General features: G+C 40.3%; 1 protein-coding gene across 6 annotated transcripts in view; it reads right to left on the bottom strand.

The window, feature by feature from the left end:
* ZNRF2 (zinc and ring finger 2) overlaps positions 1 to 22,708 on the bottom strand; it is a 138,127-nt gene extending 115,419 nt beyond the window's left edge. For 4 of the 6 annotated variants that reach the window (XR_002824304.1, XM_023732369.1, XM_023732367.1 and 1 more), the window contains exon 1: positions 21,654 to 22,708. Coding sequence is in view for 5 of the 6 variants with exons in the window: in XM_023732369.1 (XP_023588137.1) it covers positions 21,654 to 22,104 (451 nt within the window). In the remaining variant the exon portion in view is untranslated. The remainder of the gene's footprint in view (positions 1 to 21,653) is intronic. The other 2 variants (XM_023732366.1, XM_004377500.2) reach the window with 2 other exon arrangements.
* Between the last annotated feature and the right edge of the window lie 299 nt (positions 22,709 to 23,007).

Here is a 23,007-nt window from a genome sequence, read left to right as displayed (position 1 = left end):
GGGGTCACCACGAGTTAGAATCAACCAAAGGGCAACTGGTTTGCCTGGAGCTAGTATGTCCTCAAAGACTTCACTATTAGGATAAACTAGAAATAACTCTCCTCATCACACAAACCAGGCAATTTCAAGGAAAATTTACTGAATCTTAACACTTAGTGATGAGAAGGTAGAAAAATCACCACTGAGAATGTGGAACCACAAATAGAGCTCCTGCTGCTTTTGCAGCCTGAAATTTTTTTACCTAGGTGGTCTAAAAAAACCTAAGCTAAAATTCTCAGACTTCAGTATGCATCAGAATTACCTGGAGGAGTTAATAAAACACAGTCTGCTGCCCCCCTCTATGCTGCAAAAGATCTCTTTAAGTGTTAAAAAGATGTCACTTTGAGGACTAAGGGGCACCTGACCCAAGTCATGGTATTTTCAACTGCCTCATATGCATGTGAAAGCTGGACAATGAATAAAGAAGATCGAAGAAGAATTGATGTCTTTAAGTATGGTGTTGGCAAAGAATACTGAAAATACCATGAACTGCCAAAAGAACGAACACATCTGTCTTGGAAGAAGTACAGCCAGGATACTCCTTAGAAGCAAGGATGGTAAACTTTGTCTCACATAATTTGGACACGTTATCAGGAGGGACCAGTCCCTGGAAAAGGACATTATGCTCAGTAGAGGGTTAGCGAAAAAAAGGAAGACCCTCAAAGAGATGGACTGACACGGTGGCTGTAACAATGGGCTCAAACATAGCAACGGTTGTGAAGATGTCACAGGACAGGGCAGTGTCTCATTCTGTTGTACACAGGGTCCCTATGAGTTGCAATGACAGTACCTAACAAACTGGGAGAAGATACTTGCAACTCATGTAACTGACAGAAAACTAGCATACAGGACATATAAAGAACTACTACGAATGACTAAGAAAAATACAAAAAACTCAATAGAAAAGTAAGCAATAGACACAGTCACTTGATAAGAAATACGTATGGCCAATAACAGGCCATCAGGGAAAAGAAAATTACAATCACAATGAAATACGTCTTCTTACCCAACAAATTGCAGTAATTAGGAAGTCTCACAAAAGTAAAAGGTAGTGAGGATCTGGAATAACTGGAATACTTATTCACTGCTAGTGGGAATGTAAATTGGTATAATCACTTCGGGAAACAGTTTGGTTATTATCCGATAAAGTGCCTACCATGTAATTCCTCTCTTAACTCACAGCAGTTGTTCTCAAATTTAGAGTACTCAAAGACTTGTCAAGTGTCTTAGTTATCCAGTGCTGCTATAACAGAAATACCGCAAGTAGATGGCTTTAACAAACTGAAAATTTCTCAGTTTAGGAGGCTAAAAACCAAAAACCAAACCCACCGCCATCGAGTTGATTCTGACAAATAGCGACCCTGTAGGATAGAGTAGAATTGCCCCATAGGGTTTCCAAGGCTGTAAATCTTTATGGAAGCACACTGCCACATCTTTCTTCCATGAAGCGGCTGGTGGGTTCGAACCACTGACCTTCTGGTTAGTAGCCAAGCACTTTAACCACTGCACCATCAGGGCTCCTTGTTTAGGAGGCTAGAAGTCCGAATTCAAAGCACTGGCTCTAGGGGAAGGTTTTCTCTCTCTGACAGCTATACAAGAAGGTCCTTATTTCTTCAGCTTCTGCTTCTTGCTTTCTTGAAGATCTCCATCTGGCTTGGCATCTATCTTACCCCATCTCTCCTCTGCTCCCTTGTTTAATCTCTTTCATATCTCAGATGTGATAGACTCTCAAGTTATACCATACACTGATCCTGCCTAATTAACATAACAAATAACCCATTCCAAATGGGATTATAACACATGGATAGAGGTTAGGATTTACAATACATATTTGGGGGATATAATTCAATCCATAACATTCCACCCTTTGGCCTCCCAAAATTCATGTCCTTGCTACATGCAAAACACATTCACCTCATCACATTATCCCAAAAGTCTTAAATCAACTCCAACTCCAAAATCCCATCTTCTGAATCATCTAAATCAAATATGGATGAGACATTAGGCATATTCCATCCTGGGGCAAAATTCCTCTTCATCGTGACCTTGTGAAATCTAGACTACAAGTTGTCTGTTTCCAAAAGTACAATGGTGGAACAGGCACAAGGTAAGACACTTCTGTTACAAACGGGAGAAATTGGAAGGAAAGAAGGGATAACAGGCACCAAGCAAGTTGAAAACACAGCAGAACAAATTACATGAGCTCTCAAGACTTGAAAATAATCCTCTCTTTTCTGAAACTATCTGGGCAACGGCCCCGGAACTCCAGACTCTGAGTGGAGGCCCCTCAGCCCTGGGCTTCAGACCCTCTGGGATGGCAAATCTGCTCCCTTGGCTTGGACAACCCCATTCTCCTTGTCCATCTTAGTGGCAATCCCACCCCCTTGGTCCCAGCAGGCCCCATTCTTCTGCACCTTGGGCATGGTAGCCTCATCCCATCAACTTTGGGTGGTGGCCCCATCCCCTAGCACACTTTAACGGCAGCCCCACACTCCAGAACTGAATTGGCAAAGATCTGATTCTTTGAAACCTGGGAGGCTGTGGCCCTACTCTTTGAAACCAAGAAAGCCTGGCTTTCCATGTTCCTTTCCACAGTTCTGCTTATCTCAGAGCTGCTCCAGGGATGGTCCTTTTCTTTTCTCAGAGGACAAGAGATGTAGCTCCTTTGGCCTGTTTCCTGCCTGTAGAATTCAAAGAGGCTGGAATTTTTCCCTCTCCTTTCATTTTTCCTCTGTCCCCTTCGGTCTAAGCTGATGGGTTTTCTGCTGTGCTAGTTGATTAGATCCATCAGTCACAGGCTTAATCTCTTTAACAAAAGACTGCAGCCACGCCCCTGGTGAACATTCTAGGACATATATCCTCAGTTTGTACAACAAAATTTTCAAATCTTTAAGTTGTTTTCATTTTACACAGTTCATTTTTAAATCCATCTCTTTCCTCTCGCATTTTACTATAAGCAGCAAGAAGAAACCACATGGCCCCTTTAAGATCTTGCCTAGAAATCTCATCAGCCAGATATCCAAGGTCATCACTTACAAGCTCAACATTCCACCAAACATTTGACAAGTTCTTTGACACTGCATAAAAAGCACTGCCCCTCCTCCATTGTCCAATCATGTTCATCATTTTCTCTTAAAACCTCAACAGATGCACATTTAATGTCTACATTTCTAGCAACGTTTTGTTGCTCGCACCATACGTATTCTCTAAAATGACAAAGAATTTCTTCACACCTCTCATTTCCTTCTGAGCCCTCACCAGAATTGCCTCTGAGGTCCATAATTCCAACAGTCTCTTCAAGGCAATCTAAGCTTTTACAATTAAAAACAAACCAAACCCGTTGTCATCAAGTTGACTCCAACTCATAGTGACCCTATAGGACAGAGTAGAACTGCCCCATAGAGTTTCCAAGGAGCATCTGGTGGATTCAAACTGCTGACCTTTTGGTTAGCAGACGTAGCTCTTAACCACTATGCCACCAGAGTTTCCAGGCTTTTACTATTAGGCACCTTAACACTCTCCCAGCCACAACCCCATTACCCAATTCCAAAACTGCTTCTACATTTTAGGTTATCTGTTAGAGCAGCACCCCACTCTCAGTACCAAATACTGTCTTAGTTATCTAGTGCTGCTATAATGAAACACCACAAGTAGATGGCTTTAATGAACAGAAATTTATTTTCTCATAGTTTGAAGGCTAGGAATCTGAATTCAGAACGCTGACTCTAGGGGAAGGCACTCTCTCTGGTGTTTCTTGAGGAAGGTCCTTGTCTCTTCAGCTTCTGCTTCCTGGTTCCTTGAAGAGCTCCATGTGTTTTGGCTCTATCTTACCCCATCTCTCCTCTGCTCTTTAATCTCTCTTATATCTCAAAAGAGATAGATACTCCCTACACTAATCCTGCCTCATTAACAGAGACAACCCATTCCCAAATGGGCTGATAACCACAGGCATAGAGATTAGGATTCACAACACATATTTTAGGGGGACTTTAATTCAATTCATAACGTCAAGGAATCGATTTTAAAGTAATCGTATTTGCAGACGCTCAACTTCTGTGTATACGTTTCCTTATACTGATTTAAGAAAGTGCAAGTGGTTCAGGTTCTCCTTCCCATTTTCCCATTTCACATCTGCCCTTCTCCTAAGAAAGTTATACCTTTCTCCTATTCCAAATCTTACTATGATGCATTGTACTATGTTAAAACCTCCTAGCACCAAAGGAAATATTTACAATTACTTTAATCAAAGCACCCAGAAAACCATTCCATCTCCCAATTCATCTTATTCAGAAATACATTTCCAATAAAATTCTTTTTAGAATATATAAATTTTGACAATTTGAATGTTATTTTAATCAACTGTGTATTATCAGAAACTGCAATAAATATTTTTAATACCTAGAGCCTAATGACAACAGGAAAAATTCTAATGAAATTTAAATTATATTTAAAATAAACGGAATTTTATGTATGTTGTTGTTGTTAGTTGCTGTCGAGTCCATTTCAACTCATGGCAACTATGTGTGCAGAGAAGAACTGCTCCATAGGGTTTTCAAGGCTGCGATCTTTTGCAAGCAGATTGCCAGGCCTGTCTTCTAAGGCACCTATGGGTGGGTTTAAGCCCTAAACCTTTTGGTTAGTAATTGAGCGCGCAACTATTTGCACTACCCAGGGGCTCCTTTTATGGATGTTATGTATGAGCGCGCGTGCGCGCGCGCACGCGCACACACACACACACACACACACACACACAAAGAAGTATGATAAAGTGAACAATAGAGGCTTAAACATAAAAGTATTTACTCTGGGGTAAAGTTCTGTGGAGGAAATAAAACAGAAATAAGATTTCAAGGAGAAAAATAAACAATGTAAAATTCCTAAGTTATAGACTGGCCTGTTCATGGATGTTTTAAAGGATGATGGCAAATATCAAGACATTTGGGTATTTATAGTCTATTGGGCATGTTTAAAGTGATTTGGCAGGTTTTTTTAAAACATCAATATTTCTGAAATTACATCCTTTGCAACTATTCAAACAGATAATTAAAAATTAGATATCAACTCCTATATGTGCAAGGAAGTAGATAAAAACCAAAACCAAATCCGCTGCCATCAACTCAATTCTGGCTCACAGCCACCCTATAGGACACAGCAGAACTATCCCATAGGGTTTCCAAGGAGCAGCTGGTGGATTCGAACTTCCAAACTTTTGGTTAGCAGCTGTAACTCTTAACCACTGCACCACCAGGGCTCCAAGAAGGTAGTTTTTAAAAATTATTTTTGGGGTAAAGCAAAAAAAAAACTGTTTGAAGACCACTGCCGTACAGCACTTGTGCATGTGTGCACAATACTGAAAACAACATGAATTCTATCAACAGTAAAATGGATATATTGTGGCATATTCACTCAGAGGAACATATCAATAAATATGAATGAGCTTCAGCTACAGATGACAACATGGATGAAATGTACAAAAGATGTTAAGTCATATGTATTTAGAACGGCTTCATTTATAAAACATTTCAAAACAAATCTATTGTTTGAAGATGTTTATTGCTTAAAGATGCATAATTAGGTGGTAAAACTATAAAGAAACAAGGAAAATAGTGGCTATTACGGGGAGGAGGGATGCAACAAAAGAATAGCACATAGGGTGCTTCCAAGAAACCATGAATGCTCTATTTTGTAACATGGACGATGGTAAAGTAGTACTTGCTTTATTAATTTTTACGAAGTATAGATGTTTTTACATACTACTCTGTATGTAAAAGACATTTCACAAAAACAATAAGTTAGAAAAGTATCCTTTGACTCAACAATCTCCCTCCTGGTAATCTACCCTATCGATACAATGATACCAGTATACAAAGATTATATTAACAAGAATTTTTATTTCTTATAGTAGTAGCAAAAATTGACCATCAGTTAAAATAGCGCAACAATTTGTATCAGACAGCCATTAAGAACTAGAAATATACTACTTGAGGAATTTTCACAATGTTTTAAATGAGAAAAGCAAGATGCAGAGCAGTATCTATAATATAATCTACTTTTGTAAAGCAATGACCACAAAATCCCTATATATGTTTGTATATTATTATATCCATGCACAGAGCAAATGTTGAGAGCATAAATGCAAAGTTAGTTTATTTGGCAGGAGGGAGTATGAGGGATAAAAAGAAGAGGAAAAAAGCCAAAAAAAAAAAAAAATGTATGTACACATATATACATGTATAAAGAGATGCACAGGCGAGTGTACCAAAGTGTTAGGGGTATTTTTCTAAGGGAGTGGATTTTCAGATAATCTTTACCTTCTATTACTCTTTTATGTATTATTTCAAGATTTTACATAACATCCATTACTTTATACTTAGGAAACACCAAAAAGATTTTGTCATTTTGGACAAAGTATTTCTAGGCTCTAGCATAGAAACTATTTCAGTTGGTAGCATCTATACAGAAATAGCCCTGGGTAGTCAGTTTATAAAGTATGGAGTAAGTCACATACTGCACTACGGTAGCTTTTTCCAAGGGGTATACTCCAACAGTGCTTCTCATGTGGTAATGTGCACACAAACCACCTGCTGGATGCACAGGTGTGCTGTAATTGCCCCCTCACCATCTCTTTAGTTGCTAATGGACATAATAGCTACTAATGGACATAAAGTAAAATATGTGCTTTACCGAGAGATGATTGCCCTCTGATGAAACCCAGAACTCTATCTTAGCAGGATAAAGGAGGAACGGCTGTTCTCTGGTGCCAGAAAATCTAGAACAGCTTGAACAGGGACAACAAACAATGTCTATTGACCGTAGGGGACCTTTCATTTTTATTACTACCTTTACTGACCCCTTTCACTACCCCCTCCCCTACCTGCTCTCTGTAAATGATTTGGCACATAGACATGGCTGTTCGATTAGTATTTAATCCCAGGAGAGAAGAACTTAGGCATTCTCCTCCTAAGATGTGAACTGGAGCATGATTGGATGTGATCTAATCCTATGGATGTGAGCCTAACTTTAGGGAGCCTAGGCTGATGATGATGTGTGCTGTCCTGTTTATTCTTAATAAATGCCTTTTGATCATGCCGTTAGAAGTATATGGCCTGTGCTCAGCTCCAAATGGTCCTTCGCTAAGAACTCGTGAATATAGTGATATTTCACCCACTGTGAATTTCTAAAAATGCATATTCTGTTTCAGTAAGTCCAGGATGGGGTCTGAGATTCTGCATTTCCAATAAACTCCCAAGTGACAGTAATGCCTTTTGGTCGACAGACCACACTTTGATTGACAAGGTAGTAAGTACTTGGAATGTGCCAGGTCCTGTACTGGGCACTTTTGATAATAGTATCATTTAATCCCCATTACAGTCTTTGGGAAGTAGGTTTTTATCATCTCCATCTACAGATGACTAAATTGAAGCTGAAAAGAGAAACACAAAAACACTGATAATAGAAGGGAAGTTCTGGGTAATTTAGTTAATAAAGCCCCCTTCTGAGGCTCTTTGCATGCTGAACACAATTACTTCCTCCTTTTAAAATACCTTCTTTCAACAGAAAACCCTGACATCATAGTCTTATCATCAGAGTTCTGTAAGCTTATACATAAAGGCAAAATGGATTTGGGAATCACATAACAAGTGCTAGATGTGACTCCTGGACCAACAGCATCAGCAATACCCGGAAACTTAGAAATGCAAATTATCAGGCCCCATCCCAAACCTACTGAATCAGAAACACTGTAGGTGGGATCCATTGCTCCAGGTGATCCTCATGTCTACTGAATTCTCAAATTCAGCTATTCAACAATAAGGATTACTGAAAAATAGGGTCAAATTACAGTAAAATTAATTTGGGAAATGCTGAATTAAAATGAGTTAACTAGATTTCTTTATTGTAGAATTTACTTGGTGTTTAATAGGTTAATGAGCTTTATGAATCTCCAACAGATAGGAATAAACCTTTCTCAAACTTGCTTGATTACAAAACTATTCTTCCAGGAGAATCCTATAGGACCAGTGTTCTACAGGACAAACTCTCAATGATCCTATCCAAGTTGGATTCTGCTCCTTGGGGCCTGGCAGTTAAGGACCCACACTTATAGTAAACACATGTGAGTCTAATTTTGAGCTCTGGCAGCATTAGCAGTGGTCCCACACACCGCCAGCAAGTCAATTTCACTTTATAGCTACTCTATAGTAGAACTGCCCCTTCCATGGTTATAATCTGTCAAGGAGCGGACTGCCGCATCTTCCTCCCGCAGAGCAGCTGGTGGATTCAAACCACCGACATTTCAGTTATCAGCTGAAAACTTTAACCACTGCACCACCAGGTCTCCTTATTAACAGTGGTAGTACTGGAGAAGTAGAACTAAGAGTAGTTATGTTAATGATACCATTATCAGTTCTTTTGTTTACAAAAGTAATACATGTATTACTATAGGTAAAAAAAAAAACAAAAACCAAACCTGTTGCCATCGAGTCAATTCCTACTCACAGTGACCCTATAAGACAGAGCAGAACTGCCCCATAGTGTTTCCAAGGAGCAGCTCGTGGATTCGAACTGCTGATCTTTTCGTTAGCAGCCATAGCTCTTAACCACTGTGCCACCAGGGCTCCAATATACAGCAGTATATAAAGAGAAAACAGAATGGCAGTATTCCTACTAGTCACAGATAAACAATTTTTAGTGTATCGACTGTATCCTCTAATCTTCTTTACATATATACATACAACCTAAATTTCCTTACAAAATTACCAAAACAAACAAAATCCATACACTTTTATTATTTATATTATGTTGTTAGCTGCTGTTGAGTCAGCCCCCACCTCATGGCAACCCCAAGCCCAATGGAACAAAATGCTGCCCAATCTTGTGCCATCCCCATGATCAGTGTGACTTTTGGAATCTGAAGGTCCTATAGGGTGCTGTAGGAGCCCTGCTGGCACAATGGTTAAGAGCCTGGCTGCTAACCAAAAGGTCGGCAGTTTGAATCCACCAGCTGCTCCTTGGAAACCCTGTAGAGCGTTCTACTCTGTCCTATAGGGTTGCTATGAGTCAGAATCGATTCAACGGCAACTGTTTTACAGGGTGGCCGTGAGTTGGAAACGACTCGGCAGCAGTGGTTTTTTTTTGGTTGGATGGTGCAAGAGGTTTGCACTCAATTACTAATCTAAATGTTGGTGGTGTGAACATAACCAGTGGCACCGCGGAAGAAAGGCCTCGTGATCTGCTTCCATAAAGATTACTGCCAAGAAAACTCTATGGAGCAGTTCAACTCTTAACACACGGGGTCACCATGAGTCGGAACAAACACAACGATAAGGCGTTTGTTTGGATTTTCAGACGCGGATCGCCGGGCCTTCCTTCCTAGTCTCTTAATTTGGAAGCTCTGCTGAAAACTGTTCAACATATCATAGCAACACGCAAGCCTCCAGTGACAGACAGGCAGTAGCTGCCCATGAGCCGCGTCGGCTAGGAACTAAACCTGTGTCTCCTATGGAAGGTGAAAATTCTATCAATGAACCACAAATGTGCCTCATTATTTATAATGATTTGTTTCCAAGATCTCTATCCACTAGTCTATATACTTCTTGAGGACAAAAATTTTTCCATCTTTGCATTCCCAGTACCAGAGCGCCTACCTAGACTAGAGCAGCCGGCACTGAATATTTTTTGAATGAGTAAATAAGTAACGCAACAAAAGATAAATCAGATACACAGAGTATGATAATTAAAGAAACGTTAGAAAAAGCAAGAATGTCAATGGAGTAGTAGACAATTTCATCCCCAACAGATCTCAACCTTATGTGGAGCAAGCTTGTCAGATTTCTCAAATTCCTCTAGAGCTTCTGACTTGCAGACAGATAAAGACTGCCTTCAGAAAACCAAGAAGTGAGGCTAACAAAAATAGTTTACCACTTCTCTGAGAAAAGTGAAACTCTCTGAACAAGCACCAGTATTTACAAGTAACAACAAGTATCCTTATGACTCCCTTTAGCGCACAAGAGGACACTTCTCCAGGCTGCTGACCTAGTCATTTGCTCTCATACAATAAATTTAATTACCTTTTTGGAGTTTGTTACAAGATTTTGCCTGCACTAGTATATTCAAATCCAAGACGGAGACAAGTAAGAAAAAGTAAAATAAAAAAGCCTTATTATTCTATAGTCTATCTTGGAAACAGAAGCCCAAGGAAATCAAAGTTGAAGGTCATAAAGCTTGTTAGTGACTGACCTCAAAGTACAACTGTTCTCACCACACCCAGTGCCTCTTCTAAAAATACTTTAATGTATTGAAAGTAAATGCAGCTAACTATACCCCAGAATGCTTTTAGGGATTTAAGTCAAGCTCCTTTCCTAGCTTTAAAAAAAAAAAAAAAAGACTCTCCCCTCCTCTTAGATAGTAAAGGAATCCCCAGATTGAGGTTCTGTCATCCAGGCCGCCTTCCTCAATCCAGGGAGCTTGACACGGAGGCTATAAAAGATGAGTAGATCCTTCTCTTCTGCTTTTATCTTTGGTGACTACGGATTCCATATACAAGATTCAGTACCATCTGTCTCCTTATCACAATAGCCATACCATAAAGTCGCTTTTCTGGTTCCTCTTGCATAAGGCTGGAATTTCTTTTAGTCCCAGTTGTTATTTTAGATTGTGTTAAGTTGTACACACAATCTAACATGATTTTCAAGTCATTTATACTTCCTGAGCTCATATGTGAAAACAAAAAAGAAACATATAATAGACAGAAAACTATGTTTGTTTAGCCATATTCTACCTAATTTTTATAAAAATTTTTACTAAACCAAAAACATAATAAATTCCTAACCCTTGACTCTTTATTCAGCCACTTCTCTACATTCCTTTGACATTCTTCTGCCATACTTGGAAACACTCATCCTAAAAATAAAGTTCCTTGAACTTTGTTCTTTTTCTTGAGGATTTATAATCTGCAAATAAATCAGTCACTATATTCTACACTTTGTAATAGTGAAGCCCATCTAAAACATTTAATACATTCCAAAACTTTGTCAATTAGATAATTTAAAGAATGGACAAAGGAGGGATAAATTAAGTGTTAATTTTTAGTTAATCTTATCTTTTATTAGTGATATCTACATATTTAAGCCTTCTAGTGTATCTGTCATTAGCTAAACACTGAGTATTCTTCTTAGTTTTAGTATCCATACATTACAGTACAGCATTACAACCAACTGAGGAAGGAGTGGAGTGAAGGGGACAGGGCAGGGAAAATGGGAGTGTTAAGAAAGAATTCCTTCAACTTTTCCAATGACTGTCCCTTCTAACTGCACTTCACAACTACCCCAAACCCTAGACATGAAAGAGTACATGTTGTATGGTTCCATTTATATGAAGTTCAAGAAGAGGCAAAACTAATGTATAGTAACAGAAATTAGATAATAAAACCAAAACCCATTGTCACAGAGTCGATTCCATCTCATAGGGACCCTACAGGACAAAACAGAACTGCCCCATAGGGTTCCCAAGGCTGTAATCTTTACTGAAGCAGGCCACCCATTTTTCTCCCACAGAGTGGCTGGTGGGTTAAGAGGAGAGAAAGAAGACGACGATAGATTTAAAAAAAAAAAAAAATGCTTTTCCCTTGTACAATACGCATATTCAAGAGTTGTTACGGAGCGGTAGACAGAATAATGGCCCCCCCAAAAATGTCTATGTCCTAATCCCTGGTTGCAGATGACACCGAGGTTGCTTATCAGTAGATCTTACTATAAAACAGGGATATTATTACAGATTTCCCAGGTAGGCCCAATGTAATCACAAAGGTCCTTAAAATGTAGAAGACAGAGGCAGAAGAATCAAAGCCATAGAGATGGCAGCATGAGAAAGACCTGGCCCATGTCACTGGCTTTGAAGATGAAAGAAGGGGCCATGAGTTAAGGAAAGAGAGTGGCCTCTAGAAGTTGCAAAAAGAAAGGAAATGTGTTCTTTCCTAAAGCATTCTGAAGGAATACAGCCATGCTAACACCTTCATTTTGGCCTAGTGAGACTCATTTCAGACTTCTGACCTTAAAGATAATAAATCTGTGTGGTTTTAAGCCAATAAGTTGGTGTTAATTTGCTATAGCATCAATAGGAAACTAATAAACATGGGGATTAAAACAAGCAGCAGCAGCGTTGGAATGATTCAGAGTGGGAAGTCCTGGTTTAAATATGAGTTACACAACTTAAAAGCCATATTTCTTAACATCTCAGAGTCTCCATTTTCTCATTTATAAAATGGGGAAATCATGTCCTCAGCCTCTTGCGAAGTGTTACTTGAAGATACAAGTAGAGAGAGTATGTTAACATGCTTCTGTAAACTGTAAAGTATCTACAGATGGGAGCTAATATTACACAAGATCAGTAAGAACAAGGTAACATTCATGCATATCCAAATATATTTAAATACCATATACAATTAAGAGTTCTAGAAACAAAGCTTCATTTATATTTATTGAATTGAACTATTCCTAATATGTATTTCTACAAGTTTTATGCCAAAAAATCAGCATTTTAATTTCTAGAAAATCTCTTAGAAACTGATGGTAAAATTCTAATGGTAAAAACTAAGTCTTCCACTACACACATCTATATTTCATACAGAACACACTTTAAAGTAACTTCCAGGTAAGAGGAAAAAAAAAAATGTAGCTAACAAAATTATTCCTCAATAGAGTTGACTGAAAAGGAAAAAAAAATGTACTTAATAACAATGAGAACGCTAAGTATCCAAAGCTATTAGAAGTGGCTGTATGTACTGAGGAGTAATTATAGCCTTAAATGCTTTTACCATTAAAACAGAATAAATGAAAAATGAACTAAGACAGCAGAAATAAACTTTAAAAAAGGATACAAAAATAAACATACAGATAAAAGCAGGAATAATGAAATAGAAACCAAGAATAAAAATAGTAGAATTTATTGTTCAAACCAAGAGCTGGGATTTGAAACAAATTACATGTAATAAACCATTACATATACATGTTTTCTTTGTTGTTTTTCTCCCTCAGCTAACTGTATACAAATATGATAAATTAATGAACTATCATAGACTAATCACAATTCAAGCAAAAATCAGGATATATGAAATGGTCAGAATTAAATGTACTTACTCCTTCATGATACATGAAATTTCTTTATTGTGTAAAAAAAAAAAAGCATTGAATGGAATACTGACTGATATATGGTATTACTCAAAATGAATCTATCATTATGCACTTATAAGTATCAAAAACCTCACTCAAGTTTTCGGGGGAGGGGAGAATGCTTTAAATAGTCCTAAAAATTATACCCTGCTAGAAGGAGCTGTCCTTTCTAAAGGGCAATTTGGCAATTAAGATCAAATTCCCTGAACAAATGCATATATTGGCTTCTAACAATTTCATGTCTCTAATAAATTCCTGAGAAATAACTGGAGAGATGTTGACAGCAACAGTATGTATAACAGTACCAAACTACAAACTATGTAAATACTCAACAATAGGGAATAATTAAATAAACCAAACTTCTGACAACTGTTTTTCTCTCCCACTTCCATACTGAATCAAGTTGGCTCTATCTTCAAAACACTGCATATCCAGAATCTAGCCACTTCTCACCTCCTCCAGTGCAAACACCCTGGTCCACGCTGATTACCTTTTGCCTGGTTTTTCCCTCCTCCATTGACCCTTGCCCCCTAGAATCTACTCACAACACAGCAGCCAGAGAAATCCTTTAAAGACCCAAGTCAGGTCATGTTAATTCCCTGCTCAAAAACACTCCAATGCCTCCCCATAGGTCTCTAAAAGCCAAAAAACAGGCCAATGGTTTTAAGGCGTTTTATTATTCTGCCCCTACTCTCAGCCCACCCTACTACACTCTATTCTAATCTTCTACAACTCTCTGCACTGCAGCTACACTGGCTACCCAGCTCTTGCCAGAACATATCAGGTCCATTCATACCTTAGGGCCTTTACAGTTACTCTTGCCTCTGCCTGGTTCCAAACCACCCCCCCTCGCCCCCACCCCAGATCCTCATGGCTTGTTTCCTCACTCTCTGCTTGAATGTCACCTTCTCAGTGAGGTCATCCCTGAAACTATATTTAAAATAGTAACCATGAACAAGCTTCCATTTGCATACTCTCTAGCTGCCTTTCTACTCTATTTTTCTCCATCACATTCAACACTCTGACACATTACATTTTTTACTTGCTTGTTTACTGTCTCCCCCAAGTACAATATAAGACCCATGAAGGCAGGGATTTTTGTGTTTTATTTCTTTACTGTTGTATCCCTAGAACAGTACCTGGCACAGTAGGTCCTCCTTAAATATTTACAGAATGAACTGTGCAATATGGGAGTCATTAAAAATCGCTTAAAGAAAAATATTCAATGCAATGGAAGAAACTGATAGAGTGAAAAGAGCACTGGATTGTGTAACCTGTAGGTCAAACAACAAGGGAAATTAGAAAATATTTTTAACTGAATGTTAATAAAAACAAAACAAAAAAATTGTGGAATTCAGTTAAAGCAATTCTTAGAGGAAAATCTGTAGCTTTTACAATTGTACATTAGGAAAGCAGAAAGGTTTGAAATCGAATATACAGAACAAATGTTCCCAATTTTTATGTAAAACAAATATATACATGCATATAAAAAAAGGGAAAATGCACATCAACATTTTATTCTGGTGACTTCTGGTGGTAATATTACAAGTGATTTGCAATATGTGCTTCTCTGTATTTTAGTTTTTCTGTAATGCATATACATTACTTTAATAATAAAAATGTTGTTGGAAAACAACTTTTTACTTGTGGTTCAGTTCTAATTGCTGGCCTTCTCCTCTGCCTGTCTCTTAAAATCCTTGTTCCCCAGGATCCCAGGCTTGCTCCTCCTCACTTTATATCCATTACTTAATAATCCTATACACTTTTTGGCTTCACTTATAGTCTGTACATTGACAATTTCTCAATTTTTTTTAATGTCCTGAATTGCTGTTGGTATTAGTTGCCACCAAGTTGGCTCCGACTCATGGCAACCTTATGTATAACATAACAAAATACTGCCCAGTTCTGCACCATCTTCACAACTGTTGGTATGTCTGAGACCATTGTTGTGGTTATTCTGTCAATCCATCTGAGGGTTTCCCTCGTTTTCGCTGACCTTTTCTTTACTTTACCAACCGTGATGTTCTTTTTTAGAGACTGGTCTTTCCTGCTGACGTGTCCAAAGTAAGTGAGTCGAAGTCTCACCATCTAACCTCTAAGGAGGATTCTGGTTGAATTTCTTCTAAGACTGATTTGTTCATTTTTCTGAGAATCGATGGTATACTCAGTATTCTCCGGCAACACCTGAACTAGAGACTCATAATTTCAACAGCTTAAAGGATAGGCCTAAAAGAACTCATTAACATTTTCTAAAACATGTCCTTTCCTTATGTATTTTTAATACTGGTTAACGACATCACTGTGCAACCAGGTCTTCAGTTCTACTTTAGAAATCTCAATCAAATTCAACTTTTCCTCTCCCTCACTAATATCATGGTTTCAATTTAGGTTATCTTCCACCAACAGTATTCTAAATAAATCCTAGCTTATCTTCCTGCTATCACTCTACCTTTTTACAAAGCAATTTAACCATGATCAAGTATGCTGTATACAGCTTCGTAAGCTGAGCACTGCAAAACTCTATACGGTTGCTATTTACGTAAACTATGATTTGACTGCTGCCTCCTGGCCTGATCATGATATCACCCCTGCTTAAAAACTTGGTTAGATAAAATAAACTCACAGCACCATAAAATCCTTCATCATGTTCCCATCATTCCTTCATGAAACCTACAATCCAGACATATTTAAATTTTTAGTATCACAATCCTGGATTTTTATGCATTGAGTGTTTAGTGCCCTTCTTCCATAAAACTTCCAAATCCTTCGAAGCTCAGTTCAAATGTTACTTGCTACCTTCCTCTGTGAAGCACTGACTGTTCCTCTCACTGTTCTAGACAGATACTTCCCCCAACAATTTGTTAATAGTTTTATTACAGAAGTTGTTACATTGTGTAATAATCACACCTGTCCATCTTTCAAGTGCAACTGAAGCTGGGCAAGGGCAGAAAGACCTACATCCACAGTGGCCAGTCCCCAAAAGGGACTCAGTTCATGTTTACTAAGTCAACACTTACCATATGCATTATTACAACTGTAAGTAAGTAAAAAACAAGCTTAAAAATCCAACAGTTACAAGTTTAGTTGGTCAATCTAAGCTTAAATCAACGTGGCAGATAGACTTTAAAGTGGCCACCCAAGATCTCTGACTTCTGGTACTTACACTTTTGTGTAATTCCCCTTCTTTGAGTGTGGGTAGGACCCATAACTTGCTTCTAACCAATGGGATGTGGCAAAAGTGATGAGCTATATGTGAATACTTGTCCATGATTACCCAAGAGTGTAGCACCATCCAATCTTGCTAGAATCTCTCCATGATTCCACAGTCACAAAGAAATGAATTCTGCCAATAACCTGAGGGAGCATGGACGCAGATCCTTCCCAAGTCCAGTCTCTAGATAAAAACTCAGTCCTGGCCAACATCTTGGTAGCAGCCTTACAGAGGACCCAGCTAAGCTGTGCCCAAAACTCCTGGCTCATAGGAATTGTGAGATAATAAATGCATATTGCTTTAAGCAGCCACATTTCCAGTAATTTGTGAAGAACAAAGGAGCCCTGGTGGCACAGTGGTTAAGCACTCAACTACTAACTGAAAAGGTCATCCGTTCGAACCCACCAGCTGCTCCATAGGAGTAAGATGTGGCAGTCTGCTTCAGTAAAGATTACAGCCTTGGAAACCCTATGGGGCAGTTCTACTCTGTCCTACAAGGTTGCTATGAGTTGGAATTGACTCGATGGCAACTGGTCTGGTTTTTTTTTGGTTTGTGAAACAACATATAAAACTAACACAATCAGAACTTGTGTTCACACAAATAGCCATGTTTTCCTTAATTTCTAAACAAATTTAAGTGTGGAACAAATGGAATTCATTAGGTAATACCCATCAAATACACTCAAAATTAAAACATAAACAGGTCAAGCAAACGATACTTCTTACGAATATTTACATAATTAGGTAAAATTCAAGAAGTATTTTGCTATATGAGTCAGAATCAACTCGACAGCAACAGGTTTGGTTTTGCTATACAAAGCAATCACAACATTCTGATCTGAAATCAATCATGGAGATGGCGCAGGACTAGGCAGCATTCAGTTCCACTGTGCGTGGGGTCGCCATGAGCAGGGGCCAACTCCAGAGCAGCTAACAACAACGTACACTGAACCTGTCTGCCAATGTAAGAGCCCAGTATATGTAATAAGTATAACATTAAGGCAATTCTCCTTACAAACACAAGATGAATAATATGGAAAAACAGCTGGTGTCCAATACGATACAGGTAACCACAAAATAAAAAAGACCCAATGTGCTGGTTACCAGGAGAAGCAATCAAACTGGAGAGGGATGGGGGGGGACTTGCTGGGGACACTATCTGTTAGTAAGACAATAGAGCTCTTACTCCTGCAGGCACTAGGGCAGCAAACAAACAACAAAGTACTGCGTACTTAGGTCAGGCAGCTCTCAGACCTAACAAAGCACTTTGCAATCCGTACCACCCCTCCCTCCAGCCCACCTTCCGCCTTACAGTCAAGAGCACTTTAAAAAAAAAAAGCAGGAACTTCCAAGACAGAGACCACATTTTAGCATAACAAAGCATACAACTTAAAGTTTTTCCTATAGCATTTTTTAGGGGGCCAGGAGTAATGGTTAAAAGCGGCATTTTTCTTAGGAAAAAGCAGACATTCCTCTTCTGCCACTCCTTGTAAAAGGCTTCAACTGAATTAAAGAACAGTTGGGAACAGGAAGGAGACTAATTATAATATCCCAAATTTAAACAATTTGGCACTTGAGCCTTTTAAGAAGTAATGACTAAGAACAACTCAATAATGGTTAATTAATGATGATAATCTAACAACATAAAAACCCACGTTTGTCTTTAAGATAAATCTACCTAGAAATACAGATATTCTTTGACATATTCAGTTTTAAAAGAAAACCTACACTCCTTCAATACAAGGAAGCATGTTTCATAAGTAACAGGAGGCACTTAAATTACAATCAGACTACTGAAATATTCCATGGGCACACCACACCCAAACAAGCTCAAGCTAGTTAGGAGGCAGCCAAAAGCAATCCAGTACCACTAGTTAATTGTGCACATTAATTCATTTTACATTTTCATTTCTAGCTCAAGGATGCATTACAAGAGAAATCCACATGAATTTCTCTAGAAATAATCTCCACTTATTTGTGTATTTTTGTAGTCCATTTCACCTCCTTCACTCCTGATAACATCAATTAAGGCTATTTTATCACTCATATTAATTGTTTTTATGAATATTAGCAACATAACGTGAAAAAAATGTAGATAAAATAAATCCTAAGACACCTCCATATTCTTTTGCATTGCCAAGGCTTTTAAATATTAGACTGTAACCTTAAAGACTTGTTTTAAGACAAAAGTGATGATCATTATTAGCTCACCAGTTTGAAAAGAATAACAAATTGAACAAGATCTACTTCACCTAAAAACTCCAATATGGATTACAATCTACAACCTTTATTCTGGGGTCCTACAATTCAGTTTTAGGAAATTCTGTAAACTGAAATATCCGGATTAGGCATCTCTCTCTTCTAGTTCTCTGGAGAGAACTGAATAAGTGTACACAGTCAAGATAAATGCACAAAAGACAGCAAAACGTAAAACTCAACACCGAAAACCTCCTCATTGAATTTGGCAGCTCATTAAGATAGAACTAGTAACAATTCTGACTTGCTAGAGTCTTTAAAAAAAAAAAAAAAGTGATATTGCTTAGGTTTTCCTTTCCTGTAAATTATGTCAGCCCACAAGAGAATGGTAATTTTGAGCCTTATTAGTACCATGTTTTCTTATTAGGAAACAATAACACAAGAAGCAATTAAAGTTTTACTATACTGCAGCTAGAACTTTCCACTAATTAAAAAATATTCCTTTTCTCAATTTTCAGACTGAGTTAATTCATTATATACTTGATATGCCTAAACATGCATACAATTTGTAACTGAATACATTAATACCGAAACACACAATAAAAATTAAGTCTATGTAAAGTATAATCAAGTATAATTCTTAAAATAATAAGACTCATCATCTAGCTCCCTAAATCACAGGATGACAAGACTAAACATGCTTCTATTAAGTTTTCCTGATGACCCCATCCGTCAAAATATAAGTAAAAACCTCATTAAGACAAATGCCACTAGAAAGATGGGTTTTCACGTAAGTATATTCCATCTCCCTGTCTTGACAAGGATTTAGGGTACTGGCACTTTGATCTGATCCCATCATATAACGGTAACAGGTAATTTCTCTGATCTTTCAGCCTTTCTCAACTGGGGCTCCTTATATGAACCACAGAACACAGAAAATTATTTGAGTTGACTATTTTCTCATATTTCCCAAGAATATACACAACTGATACCATTCTACACGCAAAGGAGAAAAAAGTTCATTCGTTATATACAATAAAACCAACTTCTCAGGAGACCTCGCTGAGAAAGGCTGCCAGAAGTTCCTCATACAGTGTCACTATCCTGCTACTAGGCCCCAGTCATCCTAAGCCCAAAAGTACCAATAAAGCTATACTCAAGAGCACAACTCTAGAAACTTAGATAATAAGAAAAGAGATAAATGCTCTATCCCCCCAACTCTAAGCAACTATATCTTTTTCACTCACTAATTCACTATGAATTAATAGCAGCATGGGTGTCAACTATTTGTCCCCTGGTCTGAATGGAATGTATTTAACAAAACAAATCCATAGATATACTGACTCTTAGTCAAAGGGAATTAGCAACAATTTTTTTTTAAAGTAATCAGTATATTAAAGAAAAACTGTTAATTTGACAAGCTTTTTCCTATTTTTAACCGAATAGTCACAAAGCTAAACTTCTTTAGCCAGCTTTCAAATATTAGTATCTTTTGAAAATCTAACTGCTAAGTACAAACTTCCATTTTAACAAAATAAATATTTTTAAAACCAGTTTATCTTTTATTCTAGCATTACTCTCTGATTCTCAGGAAACTGTCTTTCTATTCCTTGACTGGATGACTACAGCACCTTCAAATGTGTTGGCTGTGATCAGGTCAGAGTAAGAACAATATTGGTTCTTCTCAAGAACAAAAGATTTTAAAAAGATGGCACAATTTTAGGAAATGTCACTACTTTTATTTACACGACAAAAAGGACTTTAAAACAAGTAATTAAAGTAAGGCAGGTAATTAAAGTCAAGAGTTGTTCTACACCAAACGTGCAGAGCAGTATTAAAAAGACGAAAAAACACTAAACATGACATTCCCATTTTGAATTTATGCTAAATTCTAATACTACAGAACATCACAACAGATAAATTACATTACTGAATATTCCCTATACCAACCCCCTACTCAAAATTCATGTTTACAAACATATGATTAACGGGGCAGAAAAATGGAGGGGGTGGTTTTTCACTGTTCATTCACGCTCAGTTATGAATTTATATATTATCAGATACATAAATCAGTGATACAGGAATGCTTATACAGTCAACATCTCTTAGCCAGATGTAATTTGTTTCTTTTCAGTGAAATGGGGGAGGAGGGTTGAAGGGGAGTGTCCTGATTCATTTACTATAATCTTTTTGTAGTAGAGTAGATAACAATAAAACACAAAGAGATAACTTCATTTTCCTCAGGCCAAGCACACTCTTCTTCCCGTATCTACATAAAAACACATCACTTTGATAGTAATAACTTCCATTTTTCACAAGTGACTTTTCCTACTGCACCTTGGAGGCAAGGCTGCACAGCAGTAATTTTTAGTTTCTCTCCTTAAGAAACTGTTTATAATTTTTTCAATGCTATGTCCGAACTGGGCAGGACTCACGTTGACTTCTACCTGAAACAGCAGCTTACAGGGGTTAAAAATACACTAACACACCATCCAATTAAGGTATGTGGTAAGTAGGACTATTTACACAGACTTAAAGATTACAGCTATTAAAAATCTGTCCAAAGGAGATATTCTCTTCCTTTTTCAAATGCGTACTCAAACGCTCATTTGAAACTCCTTCTGGTCTTTTAAAACTGCTCACCACTCGAGCCCCAGCTATTAACTAAATTTAAACAACGGGTCTTCGCCTGACTTCTTACACTAGAAGCCACAACCACAAGGCTGTTTCGTCTGTTTTAAAATTCCCTTCACCTCACTTGGGGGGCGCGGGGGCACTTTCTCTAATGGGGAGCCGCTACAAGGGGCACAAGGTGGTATTAAGTCTCTAACTGGTCGTGGCGCCGCAAACGTTAAGTGGAGACTTTCTTCCCAGGAGGGGGTAACCAAGCGCGGACCGGGATCGGACCGCAAAGCCCAGGCGTTCTTGCTGAAGGAGAAAAGGAGAAGGGTAAAAATAACCGGCGGCCGCGGCTCACGTGCGGCCCGCGGGAGGTGGGGAGGCCTGGCCGGGCGGCCGGGCACGCGGGGAAGAAGCCGTACCTCCAAACATGTGCGGCGAGAGGTGAGCTGGTAAGGAGCCGATCACCAGGCGCGGCCCGCCGGGGCCCCCCCCCGCTGGCTGGTCCCTGCCGCCACCGCCGTCCTCTGGGCTGCTGTGCACCGAGTCCTGCGAGCCGTACGGTCCGCTGCTGCTGTTGGGGATGCTGAAGGAGGACTGCGCCGCGCGGGCCCCCGACGCCACAGTCCCCACGGCCCCGCCGAGGGAGCGGCTGCGCGGGGCCGCTGAGGCCGCCGCGGCGCCGCCCGAAGCGCTGGGCTGCTGCGTGTTGGGCACCTGAACCGGAAACCTCCCAACGGCCGCGGCCCGAGCCCCGCCGCCGCCGCCCGCGGTCCCATTGGTCCCTCCGCTACTGCTAGAAGGTAAATCTGAGCCTGAGTACGCCCGAGTGCGGCCGTTAGCAGCGGCCGGGCCGCTCTGCTTGGCGCCCATGTCCGCCCTGCCCCGGGCCGGGCCGGCGCGCAGCGCCCGGAGCGCCGGGAGGGCGGGAGCGAGAGCAGGACAGAGAGGGCAGGGCCGAGGCGCCGCGGCCAGCACAGAGAGGCCCCCGCACGTCCAGGGCCGCCGCCCGGCGCCCCGCGGGGCGGTCGGCGTCCGGCGCCCTTTTCTCAGAGGCGGCGGGTGAGTCCAGCGGCCTGACGGGGCGCGGGAGACGACGAGACAGAAAAGGAGTCCCGGCTCCGGGAGCAGTGGCCGCCGCTCTGACTCCGGCGGGAGGCGACGGCTCAGGTAGCTGTGCGGCTGCCACTAGTTTCGCTTCTGGTGCGCCACGACGGACCGCTGCCGCTCACTGCCGCCACCGCTGCGGTCTGCGCCCCGGGCCTCGGCACCGCCTCCTCCCGGACGGCTGCCGCTACCGCCGCCATCCTCCTGCTCCTACCGCGACTTGCGGATGAGTGGGAGGCGCCCGCCCACACTCCGCAGGAGCCACCTTCCCTCCTCCTCCAGCTAGCTGTTATTAACGGAGAAAGGAAAAACGGGTGGCGCGTGAGGGGAGGACGAGAAGGAGGGGCGAGGCGCGCTTCCCGGCAACCGTCGCCTCGCTCCCGTAACGCGCCGGCGACTAGGCCGCCTTCCCCGGGAAGGCGGGGCTGGGGCGATGGCGGGGGGATAACGGCTACGAAGGTGGGGGGGCGCAGGAGGGGAGGTTCACCAGTTCTCGCACCGGAAGGCGAGGAAAAGCGCGGCTCGCCGATGCACCCGGACCGGTGTGTTTGGGTCGCGCTCGGTACCCCGCCCCCGCCCCCTCGCGCGGCCCCGCGGATTGGCTCTCGCCCGCCTTTCCCCGCCTTCCCAGACCGCAGTCTTCCCGCCCCAGCTCCGCCTCGCCAAGGT

This window comes from Trichechus manatus, unplaced genomic scaffold (assembly GCF_000243295.1).
Source record: "Trichechus manatus latirostris isolate Lorelei unplaced genomic scaffold, TriManLat1.0 scaffold00050, whole genome shotgun sequence".
Lineage (NCBI taxonomy): Eukaryota > Metazoa > Chordata > Mammalia > Sirenia > Trichechidae > Trichechus > Trichechus manatus.
This window is presented reverse-complemented; position numbering and strand designations above follow the sequence as displayed.